Source organism: Eptatretus burgeri, chromosome 6 (genome assembly GCF_056783735.1).
Source record: "Eptatretus burgeri isolate ZD-2024b chromosome 6, Ebu_testis_v1, whole genome shotgun sequence".
NCBI classification, from domain to species: domain Eukaryota; kingdom Metazoa; phylum Chordata; class Myxini; order Myxiniformes; family Myxinidae; genus Eptatretus; species Eptatretus burgeri.
Window position 1 is genome coordinate 51,234,564 of NC_140966.1, and position 26,159 is coordinate 51,260,722.

Consider the following 26,159-nt stretch of genomic DNA (forward strand, 5'->3'; position numbering starts at 1 on the left):
ATATGTCAGTGTGTCAGTGTCTCTCCTCTGTAACTCCAAAACCATAAAACCTGGCAGCCTGAAACTTTGCATGCATACTAAGAAAACTCCAAGGAAGTTCAAGAGTGAAATTGGGTGTTTGGATTAATTAAAACACCCCTTTTGCAGATAATTAATGGCATTATTTAATTTTATCCTTCATCAGGTGATCCTCGGCCACCTTTTTCTCTGGGGTCTTTAGGTGTTTCCTGGGTAACCTTGCTGGGGTCTGAAGCCGCCATGTTTTTTGGCCTGCTCGACCATGCCTTGACTTAGAACAGGCCGAAACGATTTATTAATGACAAAGTGTTTTTTTCACTTTCCTCAGTCATATTATGGAAAAAATGCTTGTTCATCATAGCTATGAATTGTTGTGTACATCGCTTTTGTAAGTATGAAAGTTTTCAAGTTAGGAGCTTGGAGCGATTTAATGCATTACATGATATGATTTTCCACGATCTACTCTCACGGACTAATTAAAGTTTATCATAGAAATATTCTTTCGGTTTTGAGAATCGGATCTCATCTGGACTAAACAAGTGTCAAAATCTGTTGTGAAATTTGATAATTTAAAGAAATAACGAGTCTTATAACTAAGCCGAAATACCTATTTACTTCAAGCAAAAAAGACGATGTTCCCTCCTTCTCCATATACACACAAGAAAATGTGAAATTTCCAAACCATTAAACTTACCCTTTTCTCCTGTTTGGAGAATTATATTGCTGAACAAAAAATTTGGTAACTTGCCAAAATGAACTAGCTTCTTTGAGCTACATGATTTAATGCATTCACTGCTAGACCTCGGGCCCTGTCCTGCAGAGGGACTGCCTCTTCATAGTATCTGCCAGATCTGTGTCTATATTTTGGGAGGTTTCATTCAGTGCTCTACAAGGAATCAAAGCAAATCTGGTTTTTAAAAAAAAGTTATAATGTTTGCGTGGACCCTGAACCAATGTACCACGTGACACATGCACAGACGAGCTGGCAAGATGGCGGATTATCTGCAATGTTTATTTCACGGTCGAATGAACTTTGCAATATCTCCATGGTAGTTCTGCATTAAGCTGCAACTCTTTTGTGGATAAAGTCATTATTCGAACGAATTCCTTTAATTTCATTAACTGCTGCATGCACAGTGATGACCGACTTTAAAATTATAGAGATCCTAGATGATATGCAGTGACAGCCTGGCAACCGTTCCTTAACAAACATTTAATTGGAGTGCTTGCATGAGTGCTTAAGCCACTTGCCGAACGCCTTACAGTCGAGAGCAGTACCATGCTATGTCCTTCTGAGCGAATCCTTGCCTCACGGCCGATGCTTTTGCCTGCCACGTCATTTTAGAGGGAGTGGTTAGTGCTCCGTCACCTTGAGCAAATGGTTGTGAAATAACACCCGATTTCCGAGGCGTTTACTGTATTAACGTGTTTTCTAAATTACTGAGTCAAAAAATTTTTCCCACCCGTCACACACAGCTGTGTATAAAGACTAATGTTTGTGAACATATCCCTGAAACGTCTATATAAATGAATCGTTGTTTTTCGGTGAAAGCTACTTATTGTTTTTAGGTTGATGCCGATATCGGGTGTGTGTGTGTGTGTGTGTGTGTGTGTGTGTGTGTGTGTGTGTGTGTGTGTGTGTGTGTGTGTGTGTGTGTGTGTGTGTGTGTGTTCATAAAGCATATATATATATATATATATATATCTCTCTCTCTCTCTCTCTCTCTCTCTCTCTCTCTCTCTCTCTCTCTCTCTCTCTCTCTCTCTCTCTCTCTCTCTCTCTCTCTCTCTCTCTCTCTCTCTCTCTCTCTCTCTCTCTCTCTCTCTCTCTCTCTCTCTCTCTCTCTTTCTCTCTCTGTCTGTCCCATCCTTACTCTACCCCTCCCAATACAGTGTAGCACCTTCCTCCCACCTCTCTCTCTCTCTCTCTCTCTCTCTCTCTCTCTCTCTCTCTCTCTCTCTCTCTCTCTCTCTCTCTCTCTCTCTCTCTCTCTCTCTCTCTCTCTCTCTCTCTCTCTCTCTCTCTCTCTCTCTCTCTCTCGCTCTCTTGCTCTCTCTCCCTGTCTGTCTCTGGACATATCCGAATGGTGGTTATGTCTGGACGGGGTTTGTCTCCCGACATGTTCAGCCACGGTTTGGCCCCTAACATTTCCGTACGGGAGTTTGTCTCCAGATGTGTCTAAGTGGTGGTTGGCTCCAGATGCGTCCGAGCGGTGTTTGTCTCTGGACACATCCGGGCAATAATTAACGTTCCACTGCACGTCTGTCTTCCCTTCCGCTCCCACCTCACACTGTCTTCCCTTCCCCCACCCCTCCTCAATCCCCCACCCCTCCTCGCTCCCCCTCCCTCCTTGCTCCCCCTCCCTCCTCTCTCCTCTCTCCCCACTCTCTCTCCCCCTTCCCCCCTCTTTTTCTCCCTCCCCCTTTAGAATTCCTGTCAGCGATGCGACAGGTGGTATTTGCTTGTCATCAAATAATTCAAATATCTTTTCAACTAAAGAGAATTTTCCCCTTTGAGAAATTGCCAAATTCAAGTGCAATTTATGGTTTTAAAAGCAGTGCTTCGAAAGTGAAACTTTTCTTATCATCTCAAATAACTTTGCAGCAGTAATGTGTGTTATTTATACACTAAAGAGTTGGTATTATGTCTTTTACAGATGGAGATGTCACAATTTCTGATCGTGAAATGAGTGATAAGCCTACCAACAGAGCAAAATTCCACTCTCATGAATACAAATACTTGCATTTCCACAGAACACTAAACTGTATTTGTACACAACAAGGTGTCCAATTTATTTTGCAGAATCATTTATGATTAAATTGCACAGATTCCTGTCATCAGCCTCTACTGCTTCCACGTCCCTCTTTTCTAACATATGTAAAGTCCAGCAGGATGGTGCAGAAGTAGTATGCTTCCCTTTTCAACTGTCTAATTTGGGTTCAATTCTAGGCCGGCCAATAAAGTTGGGCATTGCATTAATGCGTGTGCCATCCCTTGGATCGATGTTGTGCCAGGTGTACCATCTGCTAGCATTAGTTGATGGGCGTTAAATATCCTGCCGTATCTTTTGCAAAGAGTGGGTGAGGTATTGCCAGCATCCTGAACAATTTACTAATTTCTAGCTGCCCTAATCTACAAAGGACATTGCATCAGCAATACAACAGTGTCCCTTATAAAAACGCTGCAGAGATACAGCTCGAACTCGTAAATAACACTCAATCCAATATCCATATGAACAAGTATTGGAAATCGTCTCCATGAATATATGTATTTTGGTGTTCTTCCAGTCGGTCCTTCAAAGCAGCAAGTAATGATCACCTTCTGGTGTTTTTCATACTTACTTTACTTACTTACTTTACTTTTACTTACTTACTTTTTCATACTTACTTTACTTTCATACTTACTTACTCATGACCTTTTTATATTTTTGCTGACCCTGCGCACTCTTTCCTCCTGCTATTTTATCAACTCAATGTAATACTGTATAATGCTTGCTCATCTGTTCCTCTCTAGATTGGTGTTATTTTCTTGACCTTCACACTCCATCATGCAGTTGTTCATGAGCCCTGACCTCAGACTACACCAAAAATGATAGGGACAATTCCTAGCTTTTCACAACTGAGTCGCTCACATTATCCTCATATATTGAGAACAATAAGTGCCCCTTATTATCAACTGCTCCTCAAGTGGCCTGCACATGTATTCAAACTTTTCAATTCAAAATAGAGTTGCATTACATCTCAAGCCACATTTACTCTTGAATATTCATAAATTGAAACTACAAATAAAAATTAATATACACACTGAACTGTGAAGTGCTCAACCTCTGACAAAGTGTAATATGTAATCTATTTCTGACAAAAAAATTTGAGGTGAGGTATTCAAATATTTTTATGAACCAAATAGTCACAATGGAGTCCAACACACACAAGAGTATCACGATGCATATAGAATATTCAAACAAAGAAATTTTACATTTTCTTACCAATCATGTACAATTAGATTGAATGAGAAGCGCACTCGGTAGAGTGCACACCTCTGCCAGGCTGAACAGTTTAGATTTTGCATCCCAGTGACAGGCCGAATCTGGATCCAGACTTGAACCAAAATCTAATTGGCTTGTTCTTGTCACCCACCCAACTCATCTACCAAGTTTGGTCATAACCGGTCCACTACTTTTTGAAATATCATGTTATTGAAAAATACAAAAATCATGTTGACGAGGCTTGCACCATTGTGAGTATCTCATCGTATAACCTTGAACACCTCATACAATTACCAATACATTTTCCCCGTAATTCTAACTGATCATGACAAACAAGTTCACTCACAACTTATTGTGTGAATAAATCCGAATTCTCTTACAGACACTTCAATGCAGGAGGAGGCCATTAGGTCCATCAAGCCAGCGCAATGGTTGCCATATCTATGTTGTTGTTTATCCATACTCTATCCTTTTTAAATGCTGAGAGTTTTCAAGGAAGCAGCACATACTATTTTGAAGTCTTTGGGACGACTCGGCCAGGGTCGGATTCGAACCGTTTATCTCCCGAATTCGGAGCAGACGCTCCAACGGAATCTACTGAAACTATCAATAGCTTGCATAGAATCTAGAAGGTCGCTTGTGTAGGAACTAACAAAAATCACACATATACACACATGCAAATACAAGAGACAACACCAGACTTGACTTCAGACAAACACAACCCCTGATCTTAGGGGGAAGTGACGTAACTTCTCGGAGCATTTTAGGTACCAGCGACGCCATCTTTATGATATTGCTTTTCTCTCTGCAGTCAGTGGGGCAACTGAGGATAAAATATCCCCTCCCTATAGGATGCCGACACATGGGATGTGTCCATGTTCTATCCTCTAAATGCTGAACGTCAAGCAAGGAAGCAGCACGTACCATATTTAAAATCTTTGGTATGACTCGGGTTGCAACCGCCGACCTCCCAGACTCGGGTTGCAACCGCCGACCTCCCAGACTCGGAGCAGACGCTCCAACCAATATGCCACCGAGTCTGATAATCTTTATTTACTTCACAGCTGTTAATCCAATCTGTAGCTTCATCAGAAATTCATGAAAGTTATTTAAAAATAAAAGGAGAACGTCAGCAAGAGCTACAGGCCATTTGGCATATCGCCACCACATAATTCGCCCATCAAAATATTAATCATTATTTCAAAAATTAACACAAGACCTCCTCATTCAAATATTCATAATTATAGTACACAAGACATCCTTTTTTTCAACGTGTGCTGTTCATCCTTGAAAAAAAATGTTTTAATACAAATAGTGGATTTATCAATCTACTGCCAAACCCAAGACAAAATTCCTTTTGTTCATGTGCAAATCATAGTGAAATAGACATGTTATTTAATGGAGTCAGCTTGAGATACCTGGAAACTGCACAGAATATGAGGGACCAATGAATGAATTATATTGCAACAGCCAACCTAATTACATTCGTGACAGGTCTGCTGAGCCAAAACAAAGATAGCTACCAGCTTACTATTAGCAAATTGTTAAAGTAAATTGTAGACCTGCTTGGATCTTCCAAAACTACCACATGGCAGGTCCAAAAGAATGACTCTCACTCATGGAGTCACAACCCATGAACAGATGTTACCTCGGGGCAACTTCGGATAGGCACAAAAATGCTACTGATGAAAAGGCAACACCATGCAAAACCCTCCTTACTGAAGTCAGGAGGAACTGAAGTCAGGCAAGGGAATAAAATATCGAAAGCCTAATTCATTGCAACAAGACATTATTTACAAGGTGAGCAAATTAATTTGCAAATAATCACAAGAAAATCTTAGCAATGAATCTGAAGCACATCTTTTCTGAAATGATATCGTGTCCAAGTGAAATACAACAAATAGATGTGAATAGAGGATGGTAGGAGCAAGCAGCTGAGAGTCAAGAATAACAAATAATTTTATGAATGGATAGTAAAGTTTGTGAAAAACCCCACCGATTTGCACGCTGCTTGGGAAGGAGACGATGCTGGAAGGGCACAGGCAGGCAGCAGCCAGAAAGCACAGGCCTCGAGCCAGCCCCAGCATCCTGCGGCATGAGGCTTCCTTTCTCCTTGACTCCCTGGATTTCCCGGTCCTTAAGTCTCTTGGTGATCAACTTGAGCTCCACGGCTTCGAACATTGAACTCCAAAGCACAGCTGTAACTCCATCTTCAGAGATAGTTCTGCCTTTTCTCAGCTCATTCAGCTTTTTATTTCTGTCTTGTTCCTTTATTGGTCAAAACTAATGAAAAACTATCTCTCTCAGTTCATCGCTTGTTTTGCCTGCTTTCCTCCTGTCTACGCCTGCATATGATTTGCTGTTCTATTGCTGTGTCTGTTTTACAATTTACCTTATTCGATATTATTTTCTCCCCTCCCTGCCGGGCTCGCTCTAACGTTCCATCTCTTGTTCCGCTGTCCCGATAGCGCTTTACCGATCTTTCCTCCTTTGTCTGCCTATTATGTTTCTGTCTCTGTCCCAATTGCCTAGCAGCAATGCATCTGTCACTAAAGCTCAATACGACAACTGCTGTCTGTCACCCTCCGAAATACTATTTTCAGCTCACCAACCACAAATTTCCGACAGAACACATCAACATCTCCATTTCTTCAGCTTTTTCTACCCCATCTCACCCTAGGACCAAGGATGCTGCACGTACAGCCACCCCTTGCCTCCCTTCCCTCGCTCTCCCTCCCACATATGCCCGGCCCTCTCCCCAGCTCTCCCTGCATCGTCATCCACTCTCTCCTCCTGCAGTTCCCTTTCGATCTGCCCCCCACCAGCCATTGATGATGCATTTAAAATCTCTATCTCTCTGTTACCCTACATTTAAACTTGTTTTATGATTCCGTCTGCCTGCACAAATGTTTCCTTCTTTTTGCACGTCTTTACTTTATTCTCATTGTTTTTTGTCATATATCTTCATCCCTCAAAACATCTTTGATTTACATAAGTGTTCATTCAAATAACTTGTTTCCCATATTTATTTATCTCTTTCTCAGAAGTCCTATTTTCCACTCCATATACATTTTGGAGCAAAACAATAAAAACTTTCAATCATTCAATAGATATGTACAGTTAGATCAGTATAGAAATCAAAGTGATTAATAATTATTCATCAGCATAGGTTACAGTTCTTCACCATATATTGAGGATATTAATGCATGCTTTGAATAATAATGATGGCATAAAGTTTCTATTTTGATCATTTTCTCTAAATCCCCAACCATCTAATTCTGTCTCCTCATTCCAATTTGCTCTCGCACTCTCTCTACAAACATCCGCAGCCCGCGACATGCCCCACTTGACGCGTTTTTATGTTTATGGCTCATAGTGATTTCTTCAATGTTCTTATTGTATTTTGTTTTCACTCTTCTCAGTGAGTTTCTCCTTGTCCATGCACCCATGTTCATGTGAGATCTTCACTTCGTGTTCACTTGTCAGATGTAAAGCGCCCTCTGCTGCCAGGACATTCATCCTTTCCTTTCCTCCAGGATCTCCTTCTCCATCGTTTAGTTTAATGACATCTTCTCATGAAATTGGATTCCATATTCCACTACAAAATTACTTTCGTTTTAATAACTTCACTGTCTACTGCTTCTGCACAATCATTTATTCACCCGGTGCTCCCCTTCATTTTCCGTATATTCCTGTAAAGTTGTTGTGTGCGTGCGTGCGTGCGTGCGTAACTCCAACATAAAATTAATCATTTTTCAGTTATATAGGCGTTCATAACCAGAAAATTTCTCCATTGTTGATGGATTATGCATGAACTACTAACATTTTATCACTGGAAACATATGGCGAGGTTCGTACAGGGAACAACGTCCATGACAAAACGTCAACTTGATATATTGTGACAGTAAAAAACAGTAAGACATGAAAGACAATGGGACGGTCATTCCATTGGCTTTTTCTTCTGTATGACCATTCAAAGTAATGAGACATTGAATCAAAATGAAACTTTACGTGTGTGGGGGTTCTTTATTGGTTGAGCACTTAATGCTCTCCTCGTATCCAATTAATGCAACCTAAAATTTCGCAGTTACGTCCCATTTAATGCAAGAACTAAATTGACATACTCCCATGGAACTTATCTGGGGAATGGACGAACTTTAAATACATCTCAGAAACTGCAAGTAAACAAGCTATGAGAAATGTGTGATGAAAATGTGCTGATGCTGCCTTTTACTTCTATTAACTTAGCAAATAAGCAACACCTGTGATAACGGAATTATTATTTGCATGTAAATTGTAAGTGACAAATCATGTCAAGCCGATCAATCCCAATTGACATGTACCACCAATTGCTTTCAGCTATTGTCTGCACACTGGAAACAAACGACAGAGGATAAACAGCCTTTCCAGCTTAAGCCGAACAAAGGTGAATACAGCAAAGGGCAATTACTGGAGTGATCCAACTTTAATTTGCATCAACCAATCACAGCTTTAATAAGATTGAGCATTTCACGATAGAGAGTATATTGTTGCGCTTTTTGACCTCCCCAGGGAGAAGGAAGTACCTACAAACGGAGTAAAGTTAGTTATCCATTCAAATGCTGTTTAGCTTTGATGTATTCTCGCAGGGTGTGCTTACTCATTGGAAGCAATAACGAACCGTGCTTCCCCATTGTCTTGGGCCGCTCACCTGCATTTGTTTTGGGTTTTTTTTCATTTATTAATATTTTCATTTACGGATGCTTTGCAATGGTTCTGTGATTTTTTTTCTGGTGCACTGGCTTCGATGTCTTGGCATGCAGAATTTCAGCTTTCAACGCCACCCTGAAGGTAACAAAACATCAACATCAGTGAATGAGTCAGTGAGTGGTTCGAATGAGCTTTATAAATTGGATATACTGTATTCATGTGAGCAGATATGCGTTTCAAGGGTGTGGGACCTTTGGGCGTGGGACCGAGCAGGGAGTTCTGGGGCGACTGGTGATCATGGTCTTAAAAACCCACCATCCTCTCAGAGTTATCTGGAGGCAACGTCCATCACGTGGTGGAAAAATACACACCCAGACGAGGAATTGAACCAAAGTTCTCTCATGAACCATACTAGTACTCTGCCATTTGAGCTGTCTGGGTGATCTCCAGGTTGAGCATCTAATTCTCCCACATCTTGAGATGACACTATGGGCGGGAATTTTTCCCCCATACACATATTAAGTTTGTTTGCCGGTTTATTTGTAATTGTATTACTATGCCCCTCGTTGTGAATAATAGCAGTCATGGAATTGTTCCACTACTGGGGTGGGGAAGACCCTATCGTGGGCAGGCTGTTACTGCTCCTATGGCTGGCAGTGAGTGTCCTGGAAACAGTGGTGGAAAGAGTGGCATGTCCTATGCCATTCTAGTGCCAATTGTGTCGGGGGAAGGACAGGAGCCCTGGGTCCCATCCAGCTTGCCAGGCTGAAGCCCCCAAGCTCGCCAAGCAGTTTTTGGAAGCCTGAACTAAAGGTTGAGTGAAAGGAGTAGAATTCTATCAACTGCCACGCTGACAACTCAGACTGCTTGTGACATGACCAGTGTTGTTTCCAAGATGTGTGTGCTATTCTAAAGGGAGTCTTCACAACACAGCCCATGGAACAATGGCACAAAGTCAAGCAATGAAATGGAATCAACTTACTGACTGCATCAAGGCACAGGGTACATTGAAGACAAAAAGATACAAGAAGCAAATCATATCGGTACTCAACCGTAATGAGGGACTTGATGAATTACATACAATATAGACCACAAAATCGATATAAAAGGCCGACACAGCATCACACACATGGACCCTCTGTCTACCCCTGGGTAAGGAAAGGGAAGCAAAGCAAAAAAAGCACCATTTGCAGGGAATTAAAATATAATGGGAGAGAGAAGGGAATTCAGACCTGTTTGAAGGGGACCGCCGGCGGCTTCATCCACGCAGGTGTAAGCAGCACTTGGCAGGATAAAAGAGAATGGGTCATCGTCCTGACATCCTGAGAATGGGTCATCGCTCTGAATCCTGACAGCTCATCTTGAGTGCTGTCCACAGCTCTCCCCTTCATCCGTCCCTTCACTCTCAAGGACAGCCGCTTTGAAGCAGGCTCCCTGGGAAACACAGCTCCGGTCACTGAGGCTCTACTGGCCTCGCTTCACCAGTAGAACACAACAGCTCACTTCTTCTTCCTCTCTTCCCTCTCTCCTTTTTCCAGCCAAAAAGAAAAGGGTCAAGTCCTTCACACAGTCATGGCTGTGCACACAATTATTGGTGAAAATGCCACGAGGAGTCAAGGGGTGGATATGGGGAGGGAGGGGACTTTAAGCAAAAGGAAAGGAAAAGGGACATTAAATATTAAAAGGTTCTACTTCTGATCCCACATCTGACCCAGAATTTCTTATGTAATACACCATAAACATCACCAATAATCATCCATGATTTATAAACTATGGACACCTTCCCCCACCCCCACAACCGAAACACTACCTCCTTTCCTGTTTCAGAGCCATTCCGGCTCACATCGGCAGCATCGGCAACAAAACAGAATCACTGGGGAGGTGCCAACACGGGACAAAAATCTTCCATATCATCAACCTCAAATGAATGACAGGTCACCTACTTTACCTATACTTAATCCAAGAACACATATTTACCTTACATTACATGGAACTGGATAGGCACACACACACATGAGCATAAGTTAAAGACATTTAAAAACCAGATTGCCCGTCCTAGCAACCAAAATTCAGGAACAGTGGCCTTCAGTCCATTTGGTTTTTTTTGTGACACTCCGCCAAAGAGTAAAAGGCATAATGGTGGGATGAGAGTTATGACAGCCAGCTGCTTTCTTCCGATACTTGAAGCTTGTTTGTCGTGGCTCTGTGGTAGTGCTGCTCAATGTGAGGATGAGGAAAAGACAGCCATGAGGTGCGCCATAGATCTAAGGGGGTGGGGGGGGGGTATGCTTACCCTTGGCGATCGCCTGCGACTTACCCTTGGTCCGAGATCCAATGATGACCATCTTTTTTGGACTACCAGATGACCTTGACCTTCAACATTCATGGATAAAGTGTAAATTAAGAAAATGTGTCCCCATCTACAATCTATCCAAAGAACTCAACATCATGAAAATCGGAGGAAAATTGTTCAAGTTGTGATCAAAATGCTCGTTTGAGAAACTACAAAGGCATCTCCTCACTTCCATCTCCTCATCGCCATCTTCATGCACTGTGTGATGCCCACCTGCATGATGACTCCATTATGGTACACTTAGACCAGTTAATACCTGCTCAAGTCCCGGCCTGCCCCTTTGTTTGTTTGTTTGTTTTGCATACATATGACCGAGACTCATGAAAGAGCTAGAGCAGAATGGAAGGGAACAAAATTGAAAGGGAAACACCAACAGCAGAGTAAAAGTGAAAGTGAGATTGACGGGAGGGGGAGAAGGACACATGGAGGTAACCGAGCTGCGCACAAGCTGAATGAAACACAAGAAGAGGAAAGCAGGGATGAAACATAAAAGGAACAAACAAAAATGGGTGAGGGAGAGGGGGAAAAAAATCACTATAACCTGGAAAAAGGAGTGTATGAGAATGGGGTTATTTGGAGTATAAGAGATAATGAGTATGGATGGGGATGACACAAGGTACAGTAGCTGTGAACAGCTGTTCTGAAGCCCTGGAGAGAATATGGGACCGGATATATGAAGTAAGATGGCTCCATGAGTGAGAGAAAAGAGGAACAAATGAGTGGAGGTGAGCAGTCAGTTTGGATTTTGGGAATTTAACAAGAAGAAGGTTACTGGCAGACCGTGTTGTACCCTGCAGAAAACTGTGAGAGACAGTCAAGAGAGGGCATAGAGTGCAAGACCAAAAACATAGGTAGAATACAGAGAGGAAAGAATGGTTTTATTTATTGATGTTTTTTTTTTAAGCCTTTTCATGCCTTGTATTATCTGTAAAACATTTATGGCATTATCTCTACAAATTGTTCACAAATAGCAGGGACTATTTCCTATGTGTGGCAAATTTAACTTTCGCTATGCTGATTGATTCGAGGTCAGAATAATCACTTCCATTCATGGTATTATAGCCAAGGATTGTGGCAAAAGAGCAGGGTTTAGTTGTTTCAATTTTCTACCTGTGCCCTTTCCAATAGATCACGTTTTCTGCTTCACTCACTCTTTATTAGTAATGCCTAACCCATCTTGTGTGCCTTCGTGGAGCTGAATGATATCCTGATGCAAGAGTACACCCTGCAGAAACCTGTGAGGGACAGAGCCATGAGAGGGCAGAAGTGCAAGACCAAAAAGGTGGAGGTATAATTCCGGTATTTTGGCACCATTAGTGTGGTTTAGTTCAATTTGTGCGTACATGTTTGCCATGCTCCGTTCTGCCCTATGTGTGTCTGTTGACCGCCAGATCTGTTCCATTTATTTATAGTGTCTTGTCTTTCTTTATCACTCATATCCATTTGAAATAAGCCAACATTTGGAAGTTACGTTTTCCTGCCTTCAGCCTTCACGCTCGAGCAACTGCCTGTGTCAGTTTTATTTTGAATGTTCCTTGGGGGTGTAAATGGTTAATTTAACACAGTACAAGTTGATTATAATCATAATTATCACAATCTGTTGAGCGCAGTGTGAATTTGGAGATCATTTGGTCATTTCTGGAGCAGCTCAGAGGGTCTGCATTAGCCGGACCTCTGATGTGACAGTATTGAAGTAGATGGTCGACCAGATAAGCATGCTGGTGTCTGAGAGAGAGGGAGAGAGAAAGGAAGGTTCGGAAATGAGACTGTCAGGAAGATAGTGGTAAAAACACCAATGTGTAAAGTGTGAGGAAATAGGATATCTAAAAGATTTTTGAATATCAGTAAACATGGATCGCATTACAAATCAATAAGTGTGTCTGTCCTCTTTTGCGATTACTGAAATAGGGGTAACATGTATTGCGGCTTTTAAGACATTGCGTTTTTGACTGAATTTGAAAAAAAAAGGCTTTTCTTTTAATTTGGGTTGCTGACCCCTGTCCTAGTATATAGGGACTCTACTTGGAATCGGAAGTCATTGCATTGTAATTCGATTTCAGGTAGTGCACTGTATGTTTTGTTTAAAATATATATTTTTTTTTTTTTTCCGCTGGATAATCGGAAGAGGTTTTAGGCAGGACATATTCCGATGGTCATACATGAAGCTTCTTTGGTATTGTGGTAAGTTGCAACTGGAACAAGATGAAAAAACAAACATGACAAAGCAGTGGTAGATTGAGCTTTGCATGAAAAAAGAAAAAAGTTGTTTGCCTGAAAAATGACTGAAAGTTGTTTGAATGATTCCTGCACTGATAAGAAAATAAAATTATTCATAGGTAGTCTGTCCCAGAGCCTTCAATTCATCAACAGTCAAGCTGGGGAACATGGTAGTCCTGATACGGGAGTGTTCCGGTAGGTCATCAGGGTCAAATGCAAATCCTTATCAGACTCCAGAGCCTTCTTGAGCCCTTATTTGAGAGTCTGTATCATACATTTGGCTTGATGTCATAACATGAAATCCCCATTTTTGCACGAATCTTTTGAATTCTGCACTTGTGAATGGCATGTTGTCAACTATCAGCTCCTGAAGAATTCCATGTCTCACAAATGTTGGCTCGAGTGCATCAATGACGTGCTTGGTAGAAAGTCAAAGAACTCGAAGAACCTCTGGGTATTTTTGCGAAGTGGTCCATGAGGAAATGTAACCCTGCAAATTGGAATAAATCCTTTGCACTCACTGGACATTTGGCTGCAAGTTGCTCAATGTGACAGCTCATTCTGGTCCAGAAGATGAGTTGATGGGCTCAGGCTTTGCTTTTATTCTTGTCTAAAGTGACCTTCATGGAATGTACTGAGGATGTTGCATCATTGCTCAGAGGGATTATGACGTGGTTGCTCAGCACAGAACAAACCATGAGCAAGGTGCAGTTCATTTCTGGTGCCCCCAATATGACTTGATGCTCGGTGGTAAGTTGGCGTTGTGCAGCGGCCATCCATTTATGATAAATCCAACCAAAAGCTGAAGAGCGTTATCGGCTGAGGTTGCAGAATGTAGGGTCTCTAATAAGCATTGGCTTACTGATAACTAGGATATCAACTGTTGTACCCTCATCTGTACTTCTTCTAATACAACATTGGCAGTTGGCATGGTACCAGTCGGAGCTCTAGAGAGCGTCAGGAATGCAAAGTGGCTTTCCAGACAGATACTTCAGTTCCAAGTCATAATGAAGAAGATGAAGCAATATCATTTGTAATCTGGGTGACGCTCTGTGAAGCGGATTTCAGAAGATGGTCACCAATGTCTTGTAGCCTGTTTACACCTCTAACTTTTATTCATATATGTAGTGGTGGAACTTTTCTACCTCGAAAACGACACCGAACAACTCCTTTTCTATCCGAGCATAGTTTTGCTTTGCAACTGATAGCGAATGAGATACATAGGCAACTGGATGTCCGTATTGTATCAAGCATGCTCCTAGACCAGTGGACGACCGTCGGCTTGGATGACATTTTTCGTCGGCTTTGGTCATTGATCAAGAGCAACAATGACATTCATATCCTGCTTGGGTGTCAGAGCTGCCTTATTTAAGGGAAGCACTGCTCTCTCCACATGGAGAAGGGGATATAAAAGGTTCCCCAAAGAAATTTTTCTCCAATTAGGCTTACCTGCCTACCGCGGCGGCAGGTTGGTAATCCATTTCTGCGGTGGAGAAACATCAAATAAAAATAAATGAACAAACAACAAGAAGCCTAACAAATGTAACATCAATACGTTAAATTTATGTGCCTGGAATGTGCGCACATTGCAAGACAATGGCAGCCGCCTCGAACGTCGAACGACCGTTATCGCAGCGATATGGGATAGACATTGCAGCACTCAGTGAGACTCGTCTACCTGGTGTATCCCATCTCGAGGAACGACCCTTCAGCTATAAGTTCTACTGGAGTGGCAAGCCAGAAAGTGGAAGTCATCAGGCAGGTGTTTGTTTTTGCAATTAAAACCAAACATATAAACCTCTAGATCAGGGGTCGGGAACGTTTTTGACTCAGAGAGCCATTAAAGCAAAATATTTGGAAATCTATTTCAGTGAGAGCCATATAATATATTTTAAGACTGAATTCAACTAAATGTGAGTATAATAAGCCTCTGAATTTATTCTTTTAAATAATGTTATAATACTCACCATTAATGGGACTTCTGGTGCTGCATGGATTTGCTGATGGCTTTGTAGTCTGGTTGGTACTTGGTGAGGTTAAGCTTCATGCAAGCATTGAGGCTTTCATCCGTTGGACGTGATCGTAGGTTGGACTTGATGTTTTTAAGATGTGAGAATGACTGCTCACATGCATACGTAGATCCAAACAAGGTCAATACAGCAATACTCACACGCTGCAGTGTGAGGTATGTGACAGGAAGCGCGTTCCAATTTTGATAATCAGCTCGTCTTCGGGTTGAAGTTTTTTCATTTCTGTCCACATGTGCTTGCTCGCCAACTCTGCTTTCTGTCGTGCGATTCTTTCCAAATCCTCATTCAGTGACTTGAACTTATTCACCCACATGTCTGAGGCCTTCAGGTCAGCCACTTCTGCTTCAAAATCTCTGATGGAGACACCAGGAATGTAACTCAGGTCGGCTGTGTTCAGTGAACACTCGTTTGGATGGGTGATGAACTTAAAAAGACGAGTGTGCTCACGAAATTCTCCAAAGCGTGCTTTGAATGACTGTAGGAGACTGGATGTGAAGCCAGCTAACTGGTGGAGATCAAAGTTTTGAGTGGGCTCACTTGCTGTGCATGCATCTTTAAATTGTCTCAGTTTTTCAAAATGTAGTAAACAACCTGTTTCAAGATCCATGATAAAGAGCTCCAGCTTGTTTTCAAAAGCAAACACGGCTTGTTGAAGGGATAACACTGTATTTCCAATGCCTTGCATTTTCACGTTGAGCTGGTTCAGATGTTCAGTCATATCCACGAGATAGTAAAACTTGAGGAGCCACTCAGTTTCGGCTAGATCAGGATGCTCAATCCCTTTCATTTCAAGGAAAGTCCGGATTTCGTTCAGGCAAGCCGCAAAACGGCTAAGCACCTTCCCTCTTGACAACCAACGCACATTGCTGTGCAAAAGCAGACCGTGATAGTTATTTCCAACTTCATCCAGCAGTGTTTTAAACTGGCGAGCATTTAAGGCTCGGGCAACAATAAAGTTGATCACACGAATGACCAGCGACATCACTTCGCCAAGCTGCCCATCACACATCTGAGCACAAAGTGCCTCCTGGTGTAGAATGCAATGGAAACTTAGGATGGGTCTATTTTCATGTTCACGGAGAAGCGCCACAAATCCTTTGTTTTTCCCCACGATACACGGAGCACCATCAGTACACACTGAGATAAGTTTATCCATAGGTAGATTTTTTTCTTGAGCGAACTCCATGAAAGACTTGAATAAATACTCACCTCTTGTGGACCCTTTTATTGGCAGAACAGCAAGACTTTCTTCGCGCAGTGTATCACCAGCAGCATATCTTGCAATCACACTGAACTGCGACAAATGGCTTACGTCTGTTGACTCATCCAAAGCCAGGGAAAAGAACGGCGCTGTATTTATGTCCTTCACTTGCGTTTCCTCCACTTGGTTTGCCATCATGATGGTACGATCATGAACAGGTCTTGCCGACAGAGGCATGTCTTGTATCCGTTTGATTATCTTGTCTTTGTTCGGAAGATCATCAAAAAGTTCATTGGCGACATCCAGCATGAACCTTTTTGCATACTCGCCATCTGTGAATGGTTTTCCGTTCCTCACTATTGCTAAAGATCCAGCAAAGCGGGCGGAATTATAGTCACCTTGCCGGGTCCATACGCGGAGTTGCTGCTGGCTGGCTTGCACCCTGCTCAGTAGCTCTTGGCACGCTTTCTTTCTGCTGTCTCCCACAGGGTATTTTGATGCAAAGGTAGCATGGCGCGTGTCGAAGTGCCGCTTTATATTCGACCGTTTCATCGATGCAATTTTGTCATTGCAAATTAGACACACCACAGAACCTGCTCTCTCCACAAAGGTGAATTCTTCGGCCCATTCGTCCTGAAATGTACGATACTCCTCATCTTTTTTTCTTTTCGCCATCTTCTTCGTCGAAGGGTTAGCTTTGAGCAAATGAGAGAGAGGGAGATGTTGACCCAAGTGAGTCTGGCTGGCCTGCGCACGGGCTGACATACTCGAGAGGTGCGGCGCGGCCGGCCGACTCTGGGATGCTGTCGCCTCAGCGGTGGCGCGTGATTGGTCGAGATGAATTCCGTGACGCGTCTCGGCGGCGGCACGTCATTGGAGGAACCGAAATCACGAGTCGCCTCAGCGGTGGCGCGTGATTGGTCGAGATGAATTCCGTGACGCGTCTCGGCGGCGGCACGTCATTGGAGGAACCGAAATCACTACTCGCGTCGGCCGCATGACTGGACGAAACAAAAACCGCTTCAGACAATTCGGAGGTGTTTTTTCTTCTCTCCTTCTGCCAAGTTCAGCCCTGCACGTGAATGAAGCACGACACCATTCAAACTATAGGTAAAGCTTTTGCGAGAAATATTGGGCTTTCCAAGTTTCAAACTCCAATTTTATCTGCGAGCCAGATGCAATCATCAAAAGAGCCATACCTGGCTCGTGAGCCACACGTTCCCGACCCCTGCTCTAGATGCTGTCTCAACTGGCATTAGTGATCGTCTCATGACTGCGCGACTCAAAAACCTAACAATGAACTTTATGTTACCATCATCGGTGCATAAGCCCCGAACATGACAAACCCAGATGAGGTCAAAGAGCAATTCAATGATGACCTTTCAGCAGTTGTACAGTCAACATGTCATTGTGATGAGCTTATTTTGTTGGGGGGACTTTAACTCCCGAGTGGGACGTGATTATGTTGCATTGAAAAAGGTGATCAGACATCACGGCATTGGCAAAGAGAACTCCAATGGCACCTTGCTGCTGATGCTGTGCTCAACAAATGAACTCGTCATCACAAACTACTTGTTCCAACAAGCTGATAAACATAAAGTTACATGGATGCATACCCACTCAAAACATTGGCACTTGATTGGCTTTGTCATCATCAGGAAACATGACTGGCATGATGTTAAGCACACACGTGTCATGAGAGACTCTGACTGTTGGTCAGACCACAGGCTTGTTCGGAGTAAAATGTCATTCAAAATCAAGCCTCTCGTGAAAGGGCAACGTCTTAAGCCTGCTACAGAGATAAACACTCAACAGCTTAAATGCAGCAATATGCAATCACAGCTTCAGCACCACCTCGATGCCACCTTGGAACAATTGGATCCACCTGCTTCCAATGCTGAAGTGGGATGGGACATTTTACAAGACATCACCTGCAGGACAGCTGCTGACATTCTCGGTTTCGTCAAGCGTAGTCACAAAGACTGGTTTGACGAGAACATCTCCTAGAACAAAAGTTTAATTAACATCATGCATGCAGCTCATCTTCGCTGGATTGATGACATACTCAACGAGTAAACACTTCTCTTACCTGCCACTTAGGAGACTCACACAGTCAAGACGCGTTCCATGAAAGACAGCTGATGGGCAACAAGAGTGGAAGGAATCCAGGAGGCAACCGACACACAGAATCTCAAGTGCTTCTGTGCTGGTCAAAAGGCAGTTTACGGACTGTCTTCTCGCGGGATTGCCGCAGTCCGTAGCTCAGACGGCCAGCACCTAATCACAGAGCTAAACAAGATCCTGGAACACTATGCTGAACACTTTAATGGTGTCCCGAATTGCCCCTCCTCCATCTCTGATGTGGCCATTGACTCTTCCCCAGCGACCTTTATTAGAAGACCTTGCCTGCTCGCCAACTGAAATAGAGGTCACCAGAGCTATCAAAGAGATGTCACCAAGAAAGGGCTCTGACGACGATGGTATCCCTTCTGAGGTTTTCGAGTTTGGTGTTGCCAACCTCCTCACCTGACTGACCCAACTCCACAATATCAAGTGGAGTGAGGAGTCAGTACTCCAGGCCTTAAAAGAGACCATGATTGCTCCCCTGTACAAATGCAAAAGTGATAGGTCATGTGGTGACAACTACCTTGGTGTGACCTCACTATCTATTGCCTGGAAAATACTTGCCCGCATCATTCTTAATGGCATGTTATCAACAATTGCCAACAACATCACCCCAGAAAGCCACTGTGGCTTTCGTGCTGGACGTGGCACGACGGATATGATGTTCTCCACTCGTCAACTCCAGGAAAAGAGTAGAGAACAACATTACGACTTATACATGGTCTTTGTCGACCTTACGAAAGCGTTTGATCTGGTCAGTCCGGAAGGCCTGGGGAAGGTACTGTACAAAGTCGGCTGTCCTGCTAAGTTAGTTAACATCATCAGATCCCTCCATGATGGCATGGTTGTTCATGTGAGGGACAGTGGATGCACTTCTGAGCCATTTTCTGTTACAAACGGCACAAAGCAAGGCTGTGTCCTAGCCCCCCTATTATTTAGCATTGTTTTCCTCTATGCTTCATGATGCTTTTCAAGATTGCATCCGGGGAGTGATGATCCAGTTTCGCACTGATGGCAGTGTCTTTAATTTGCAGCGTCTGAAGGCCAAGTCTAGAATCACGGAAATATTGCTCCGTGATCTACTTTTCACCGATGACTGTGCACTCTTCAGTCATAATCTCGAAGACATACAATTTATTTTCAATTCCTTTGTGCAATCTGCTCATCGCTATGGCCTTAAGATTATCCTCAAAAAGACCAAGGCTATCCTTCAGCTGAGACCAGAATGTGCTTATACTGTCTCACACATACCATCGATGACATGCCACTCAAAGTTGTCGATAAGTTCTGCTACCTTGGAGGTGTCCTCTCCCAAAATGCAATGATTGACGACAAAGTAACATCAAGACATTGTAAGGCATGTGCGTCCTTTGGAAGACTGATGCATCACCTTTGGCATGAGCGTGGGATTCGCCTGGACACCAAGATCAGTGTCTATCATGTCGTTATCCAATCAACAGTTCTGTATGGATGCGAATCTTGGACACCCTATCATCGTCATATTAAATGCCTTGATAAATTTCACATGTGATGCCTTCATAAGAATCTTGGCATCTTCTAGCAAGACAGAATACCGAACACTTAAATCCTAGACCACTCTCACATCCAAGGAATGAAGTATTTCCTGATGCAAGCCCAGCTTCTCTGGTCAGGACACCTCACACATGTGGAAGACCATAGAATCCCAAAAGCTCTTTTCTTCGGCCAACTTAAATTTGGTAAACGGTCACATGGTTGACAAAGGAAGCAGTATAAAGATATCCTCAAGTCTACACTCAAGTCTTCTGCCATTCCAATCACCATCTGGGAACATCAGGCCACAAACAGGTCAGATTGGCGTAATAATTGCCGCAAAGGCCTGGACCACTTTGAATGTAGGAGACTTGCTATCAAGAGACAGCGGAGGCAAGAAAGGAAAACCTGCCAACGTCCACCTCTGCATGGAACAGCCGATACCTGCGATGTTTGCAGTGGATGCTGTGGGTCCCGCATTGGACGACACAGCCATCGCACAACATACAATGCTTGCTTAGTGATCACACCAATGAAGGGGAGAGATTTGTCAAAAGCGACGAATCACATCATCATAAATTATGAGTAAGGTTTCATCAAGCCCATACACGCCTCCCTTAAAAATAGCGAACCGTACGTAATTTTTGAGCGGCTCCATATTGGGGTTAAACAATCCGTGATGATGTGACAAATCAGCTCGTTCTGATATAACTCTGACGAATGAACTGTTAAAGAGTGCTTTATATGTGCGTTTCCCAATCAGCCCGTAACAAGGTTTTTAAAACCAACTAGACGACCAGTGAACCCGTTGGGTTCCCATTGTGACAGCGGTTGATGAAAAAAAATCATTTCAAGAAAAAAAAAATAGATAGCTCCAGCAAACTATACCACTAAGGTTGTTTGCATTGATAAAATTCTCCCGAAGAGTACTTGACTGAATGGGGAATTGATTTTTTAATATTTTTTTTCCTTCCCCGATTTGAACGAAACTTGATACTGCACATCGCAGGAGAATGGTGAGTAAGGTGGCCCTAAAATATTTGCGATATCATGTACCGTTTTGGCTGTATTTCAGGAACATACATACATACATACATACATACATACAAGATGAGAGTTTTGGTAAGATTCACTAGCATTTAATTACGAAGTCACGCACCTCGAATGAGCACGTACAGATTTTTATGAACAAAAGGTTTATTACAACGTAGAGCATGGGAGAGAGGAAGAGGGACGGACACACACACACACACACACACACACACACACACACACACACACACACACACACACCAACAACAAAACTGAGGTAACATATATAAAGGTAAATCTTCTGTTCAGAATCACTCGAAATCTTATCGATCTCATCTTATTCATTCAAATGGGAGCAATGTGAAAGACATGGCACAAGGTCAATGAGACAGATTGGAGAATGAAATCTGAGCCGTGGATCATGATTTTCTTTTTTATTCTCAGGCTCAGCTTTCACCACATCAACACGTGGGACATGACCAAGGATGAAGGAGTGAAGTGGGCAGAGAAGGCGAAAAATATATCGATTTTACGTCACAGGTTGTGACCACAGTGCGGTCAATGTTGTTGTGATATTGGTTCTGCGCACCAAATTCAAAACATACCAGGAAATTTGATGAGGGTCTGATATGGATGAGTTGAGTGAAATATGCATGAGTTGGGTGACTCTAAGAATTTCCTGGCACTTTATGTGGACAATTATATATACCAGCAGAGTACCCGCCCTACGGGCGGTCATGATGACACATAAAATGAAAAGCACAAAAAATCCACAATGCAAACAATTTCGTGTTGCCTCCAATTGTTGTTTTATTTATTCTTAGGATTGATCATTCATAAGACTTCAGGGTATACTACATTGTTAATAAGAGTATTTCCTGACGCCCTTGGATTTGCATGAATTTTGATGTAGCCACTATTTCCCACTCCACTCATGGCGACATAGAGCTGGCCATGGCTGAAAAAGTCACTTTTCAAATATAGTCCAACTTTTTTTTCAATGTTTGTCCCTGGGTCTTATTCGCGGTCATATTAAAACACAGACGGACAAGAAATTGTTTTCTTTGCATTTGGAATGGAAATAGGTCCTCTGATGGTACCGTTGGCATCCGAGGGATAAAGAGTCTATGCCTAGTTTGGGGTCCGGTAGATAGTCGTGCATCTATGATGCTCGGCAGTAGGTTCTGTACGATATATCGGCTTCCATTACAATGTCCGTTTTTTGGGTCAAAGTTCCGTATAGTAGTAACATAATTGGTGCCCAAATTTTCAACCGTAATTTATGAGGCGGCATTCCAGATGCAGAGATAGAGTTCAGAAACTCACATGGATATTGATGTGCATTATCAACATCAATGATTTTGTCACCACTCAAATACATTTTTTCCTCGCCTGGAAATTCACGAAGTATGATTGTATTTATTTCTGTGACGGCATCATTGGTTGGGCACAGTATATTCCTGCTGCACAGCCACGTAGGATCTCGATAGCGATGAGCGAGATCGTCGAAAATGAAATCGATGAGAGATTTTATATTTTGTAGGAAGCACTTTGAATTCGCCGACATGTGAGAGGATAGGTAGTCGACCCTCGCCAATCTGAAGGAGGGTATTCGCAAATTCATTATCGAAACCAGCATTTCGAACTCGCATATTGACCGTCAAATGATAAACATGGACGTGTTTCCAAAGCACAGATTGTTTAATCGTGGCTCGAATAGTGTGTGCCCGTCCGCCGCGTCTGATCACTGGAAGTATCTGCCGCCAGTCTCCAGAGAAGATAGTGGTTATACCGCCGAATGGCTTATCGACTCCTCGGACATCTCGGAATGTTCTGTCAGCTGCTTCGATCATATGTCTATCACACATAGAAACCTCATCAATAATTCATCACTATCATGAAACCAAATTTGTGCAAATTTGGGATGATCATCATCATTTGGGAGCAATAATCCAATGCGATGATAAATTTTACCCTGCAATTTTACAACGGGGCTGAATCTTGGCATACTATGTTCATGTATGGCTGTTGATGCCATAACCAAGGAATTGTTATATTGTCATATATGGTCAATGAAATTTTTCCGAATCAACAAATCTTTCAATTTGTTGGGATAGTTCTCAAGAAAATCAATTGCAATCTTGCCTTTTTCACAACAGAAGCCAGGTCGCTCCCCTGGCCGGCACAGAGCTTTACGGAAGTCACACTTGCGGCCATTATCGAGATTTGGAAGAATGTGTTGTTTCTTCACGTACAATGACTCGTTAAACAATTGAGTGTCTATTGCTGCACCTTCTTTTCTTGGGTTGATTGTTATCTTGCCAAAACGAAGTTTTTGCAAGATATGTTAGTCAGCTTGTATGTTTTTATTTATTTATTTATTTTTGTCTGTAATCACGTATTGATCACTCTGCAGAGCACAGTTATCATTGGAAATCTTTGTAACTTCGCATATCAGAGGCCTATAGAGGTCCCTTTCAGTGCACAAAATTTTGAAGGTCAAGGTCAAAGGTCAAGGTCACTTTGTCGCAAATCAGGGGAGTCGACGAAAGCCTTATTTTTTGAGTAATTTTGATCGGATCGTCTTCAAACTTCATGGGAATATAGTTCATGGTCTGTCGCTCAGCTGATTAATTTTTGGTGGTGATCGGCCTTGACCTTCATGGTTAGCGCTGGAGGTCAAACATATTTGACCCCAAGGTCAAATTTTCAAGTTTTAGGAACCATATCATGTAGTACCTCAAATTGAACACCTCGATGAGTGCTTTCTAGATATGTCAAGCTTGAGACATTATGACGTCATTTGGTGACGTTATGAGGCAAAAGCACATTTTTCATGGTTACTCTGTAGAACGATTCTCATCGGAATCTCTCGTCGGCAGATATTCCTCAAGGAGTCGCTCCTGGTGGATAGCAGCTCTGTTCACCTCAGTGTGACCTTAAAGAAGTCACACGTGGTCACCTTTTGGCAAGATACGGGTCTTGTTTGTTCGTTTGTTTGTTTGTTTGTTTGTTTGTAGGCACGATAACTCGAGAGCGGAAGAAGCTACCAATGTCAAATTACACCAAGTGATTCAGGAGGGTGATGGCTAGTGCTGATTAGATTTTGGTCAAAATCGGTCAAAGGTCAAAGTCACGGTGAGGTCAAATACTCGATTTTTGATGATTTGGGACAGATAACTCGAGAACGGAAGAAGCTACCAATGTCAAATTACACCACGTGATTCAGGAGGGTGATGGCTAGTGCTGATTAGATTTTGGTCAAAATCGGTCAAAGGTCAAGGTCACAGTGAGGTCAAACATCCAAGAAATGATAACTCGAGAACGGAAGAAGCTTCCAATGTCAAATTAGACCACGTGATTCAGGAGGGTGGTGGCTAGTGCTGATTAGATTTTGGTCAAAATAGGTCAAAGGTCAAGGTCACAGTGAGGTCAAACATCCAAAAAATGATAACTCGAGAACGGAAGAAGCTTCCAATGTCAAATTAGACCACGTGATTCAGGAGGGTGGTGGCTAGTGCTGATTAGATTTTGGTCAAAATCGGTCAAAGGTTAAGGTCACAGTGAGGTCAAACATCCAAAATTTTTGATGGTTTGCTACAGAATCATCGTAGAAACTTCTGGTTTGTGTCGCTACCTTCTCAAGAGACAGCTTTTATTAGACAAGGTCAGAGGTCAAGTTGACAATTTCGTCAGTACCAGTCTATGACTGCTTGTTTTTTTTTTTTGTCTGTAATCACGTATAAAAAATTCTGCAGAGCACAGTTATCATTGGAAATTTTTGTAACTTCGCATATCAGAGGCCTATAGAGGTCCCTTTCAGCGCATAAAATTTTGAAGGTCAAAGGTAAAGGTCACTTTGTCGCAAATCAGGGGAGTCGACGAAACCCTTATTTTTTGAGTAATTTTTGGTGGCGATTGGCCTTGACCTTCATATGTTTTTTTTTTTTTTGTCTGTGATCACGTATAAATCACTCTGCAGAGCACAGTTATCATTGGAAATTTTAGTAACTTTGTATATCAGAGGCCTATAGGATCAAACTATAGAGGTCTCTTTCAGCGCATAAAATTTTGAAGGTCAAGGTCAAAGGTCAAGGTCACTTTGTCGCAAATCAGGGGAGTCGACGAAACCCTTATTTTTTGAGTAATTTTAATCGAATCATCTCCAAACTTCATGGGAATGTAGTATATGGTCTGGCGCTCAGCTGATTAGTTTTTGGTGGCGATTGGCCTTGACCTTCATGGTTAGCGCCTGAGGTCAAACATATTTGACCCCAAGGTCAAATTTTCAAGTTTTAGGAACCATATCGTGTAGTACCTCAAATTGAACACCTTGATGAGTGCTTTCTAGATATCTCAAGCTTGAGACATTATGACGTCATTTGGTGACGTTATGAGGCAAACACATATTTTTCATGGTTACTCTGTAGAACGATTCTCATCGTAATCTCTCGTAGGCAGATATTCCTCACTGAGTCTCTCCTGGTGGATAGCAGCTCTGTTCACCTCAGTGTGACCTTAAAGAAGTCACACGTGGTCACCTTTTGGCAAGATACGGGTCACCCTGTGGGTGACATTGGTTTATTTTTTGTGTGACCTTACATCCAGCTTGTCGTGCCATTCTTTTTCGCTTGCTGTCTGGAGTGGTAGTTGAAAGACATATTTTCCTGGGCGGCATTGTTCAATTCTGAAAAAGACTGCACATTGTTAAATACCATCCTTAACTCGTGTCCTTCCACAATTCTTAGCCAAAGACAATTTGTATTTCATTTGAAGTTGACACACAGGCGATTTTACACGATTTTTGACGAAGATTTTACCTTTTTCTCTGACCTCTCCTCGAATAGAAACGGAAGTAAAGTTTCAACAACTTCGGGCATAATATATAATAATATAAAGCGAGAGCTGTGATTGGTTTAATAATAAAAAATTAAATGGCGGATTAATTTTTTTGGTCAATAATAAAACACGTATAAATGGGATATAAGAAGAAGACA

General features: G+C 42.4%; 2 protein-coding genes across 4 annotated transcripts in view; both read right to left on the minus strand.

Annotated features, from left to right (window-relative positions):
- LOC147024758 (glutamate receptor 4-like) overlaps window positions 1-6,722 on the minus strand; it is a 584,244-nt gene extending 577,522 nt beyond the window's left edge. For all 3 annotated transcript variants that reach the window (XR_015059188.1, XM_085885009.1, XM_085885010.1), the window contains exon 1: window positions 6,001-6,722. Coding sequence is in view for 2 of the 3 variants with exons in the window: in XM_085885009.1 (XP_085741135.1) it covers window positions 6,001-6,091 (91 nt within the window). In the remaining variant the exon portion in view is untranslated. The remainder of the gene's footprint in view (window positions 1-6,000) is intronic.
- A 4,841-nt stretch (window positions 6,723-11,563) lies between these two features.
- LOC147024762 (general transcription factor II-I repeat domain-containing protein 2B-like) lies at window positions 11,564-16,398 on the minus strand. The gene is made up of 2 exons (XM_085885022.1): window positions 15,231-16,398; window positions 11,564-12,771 (listed from the first exon to the last, which is right to left on the minus strand). Exon 1 carries the CDS (start codon window positions 16,300-16,302, stop codon window positions 15,430-15,432), a length of 873 nt encoding a protein of 290 aa, XP_085741148.1. The 5' UTR covers window positions 16,303-16,398; the 3' UTR covers window positions 11,564-12,771; window positions 15,231-15,429.
- Window positions 16,399-26,159: the final 9,761 nt, after the last annotated feature.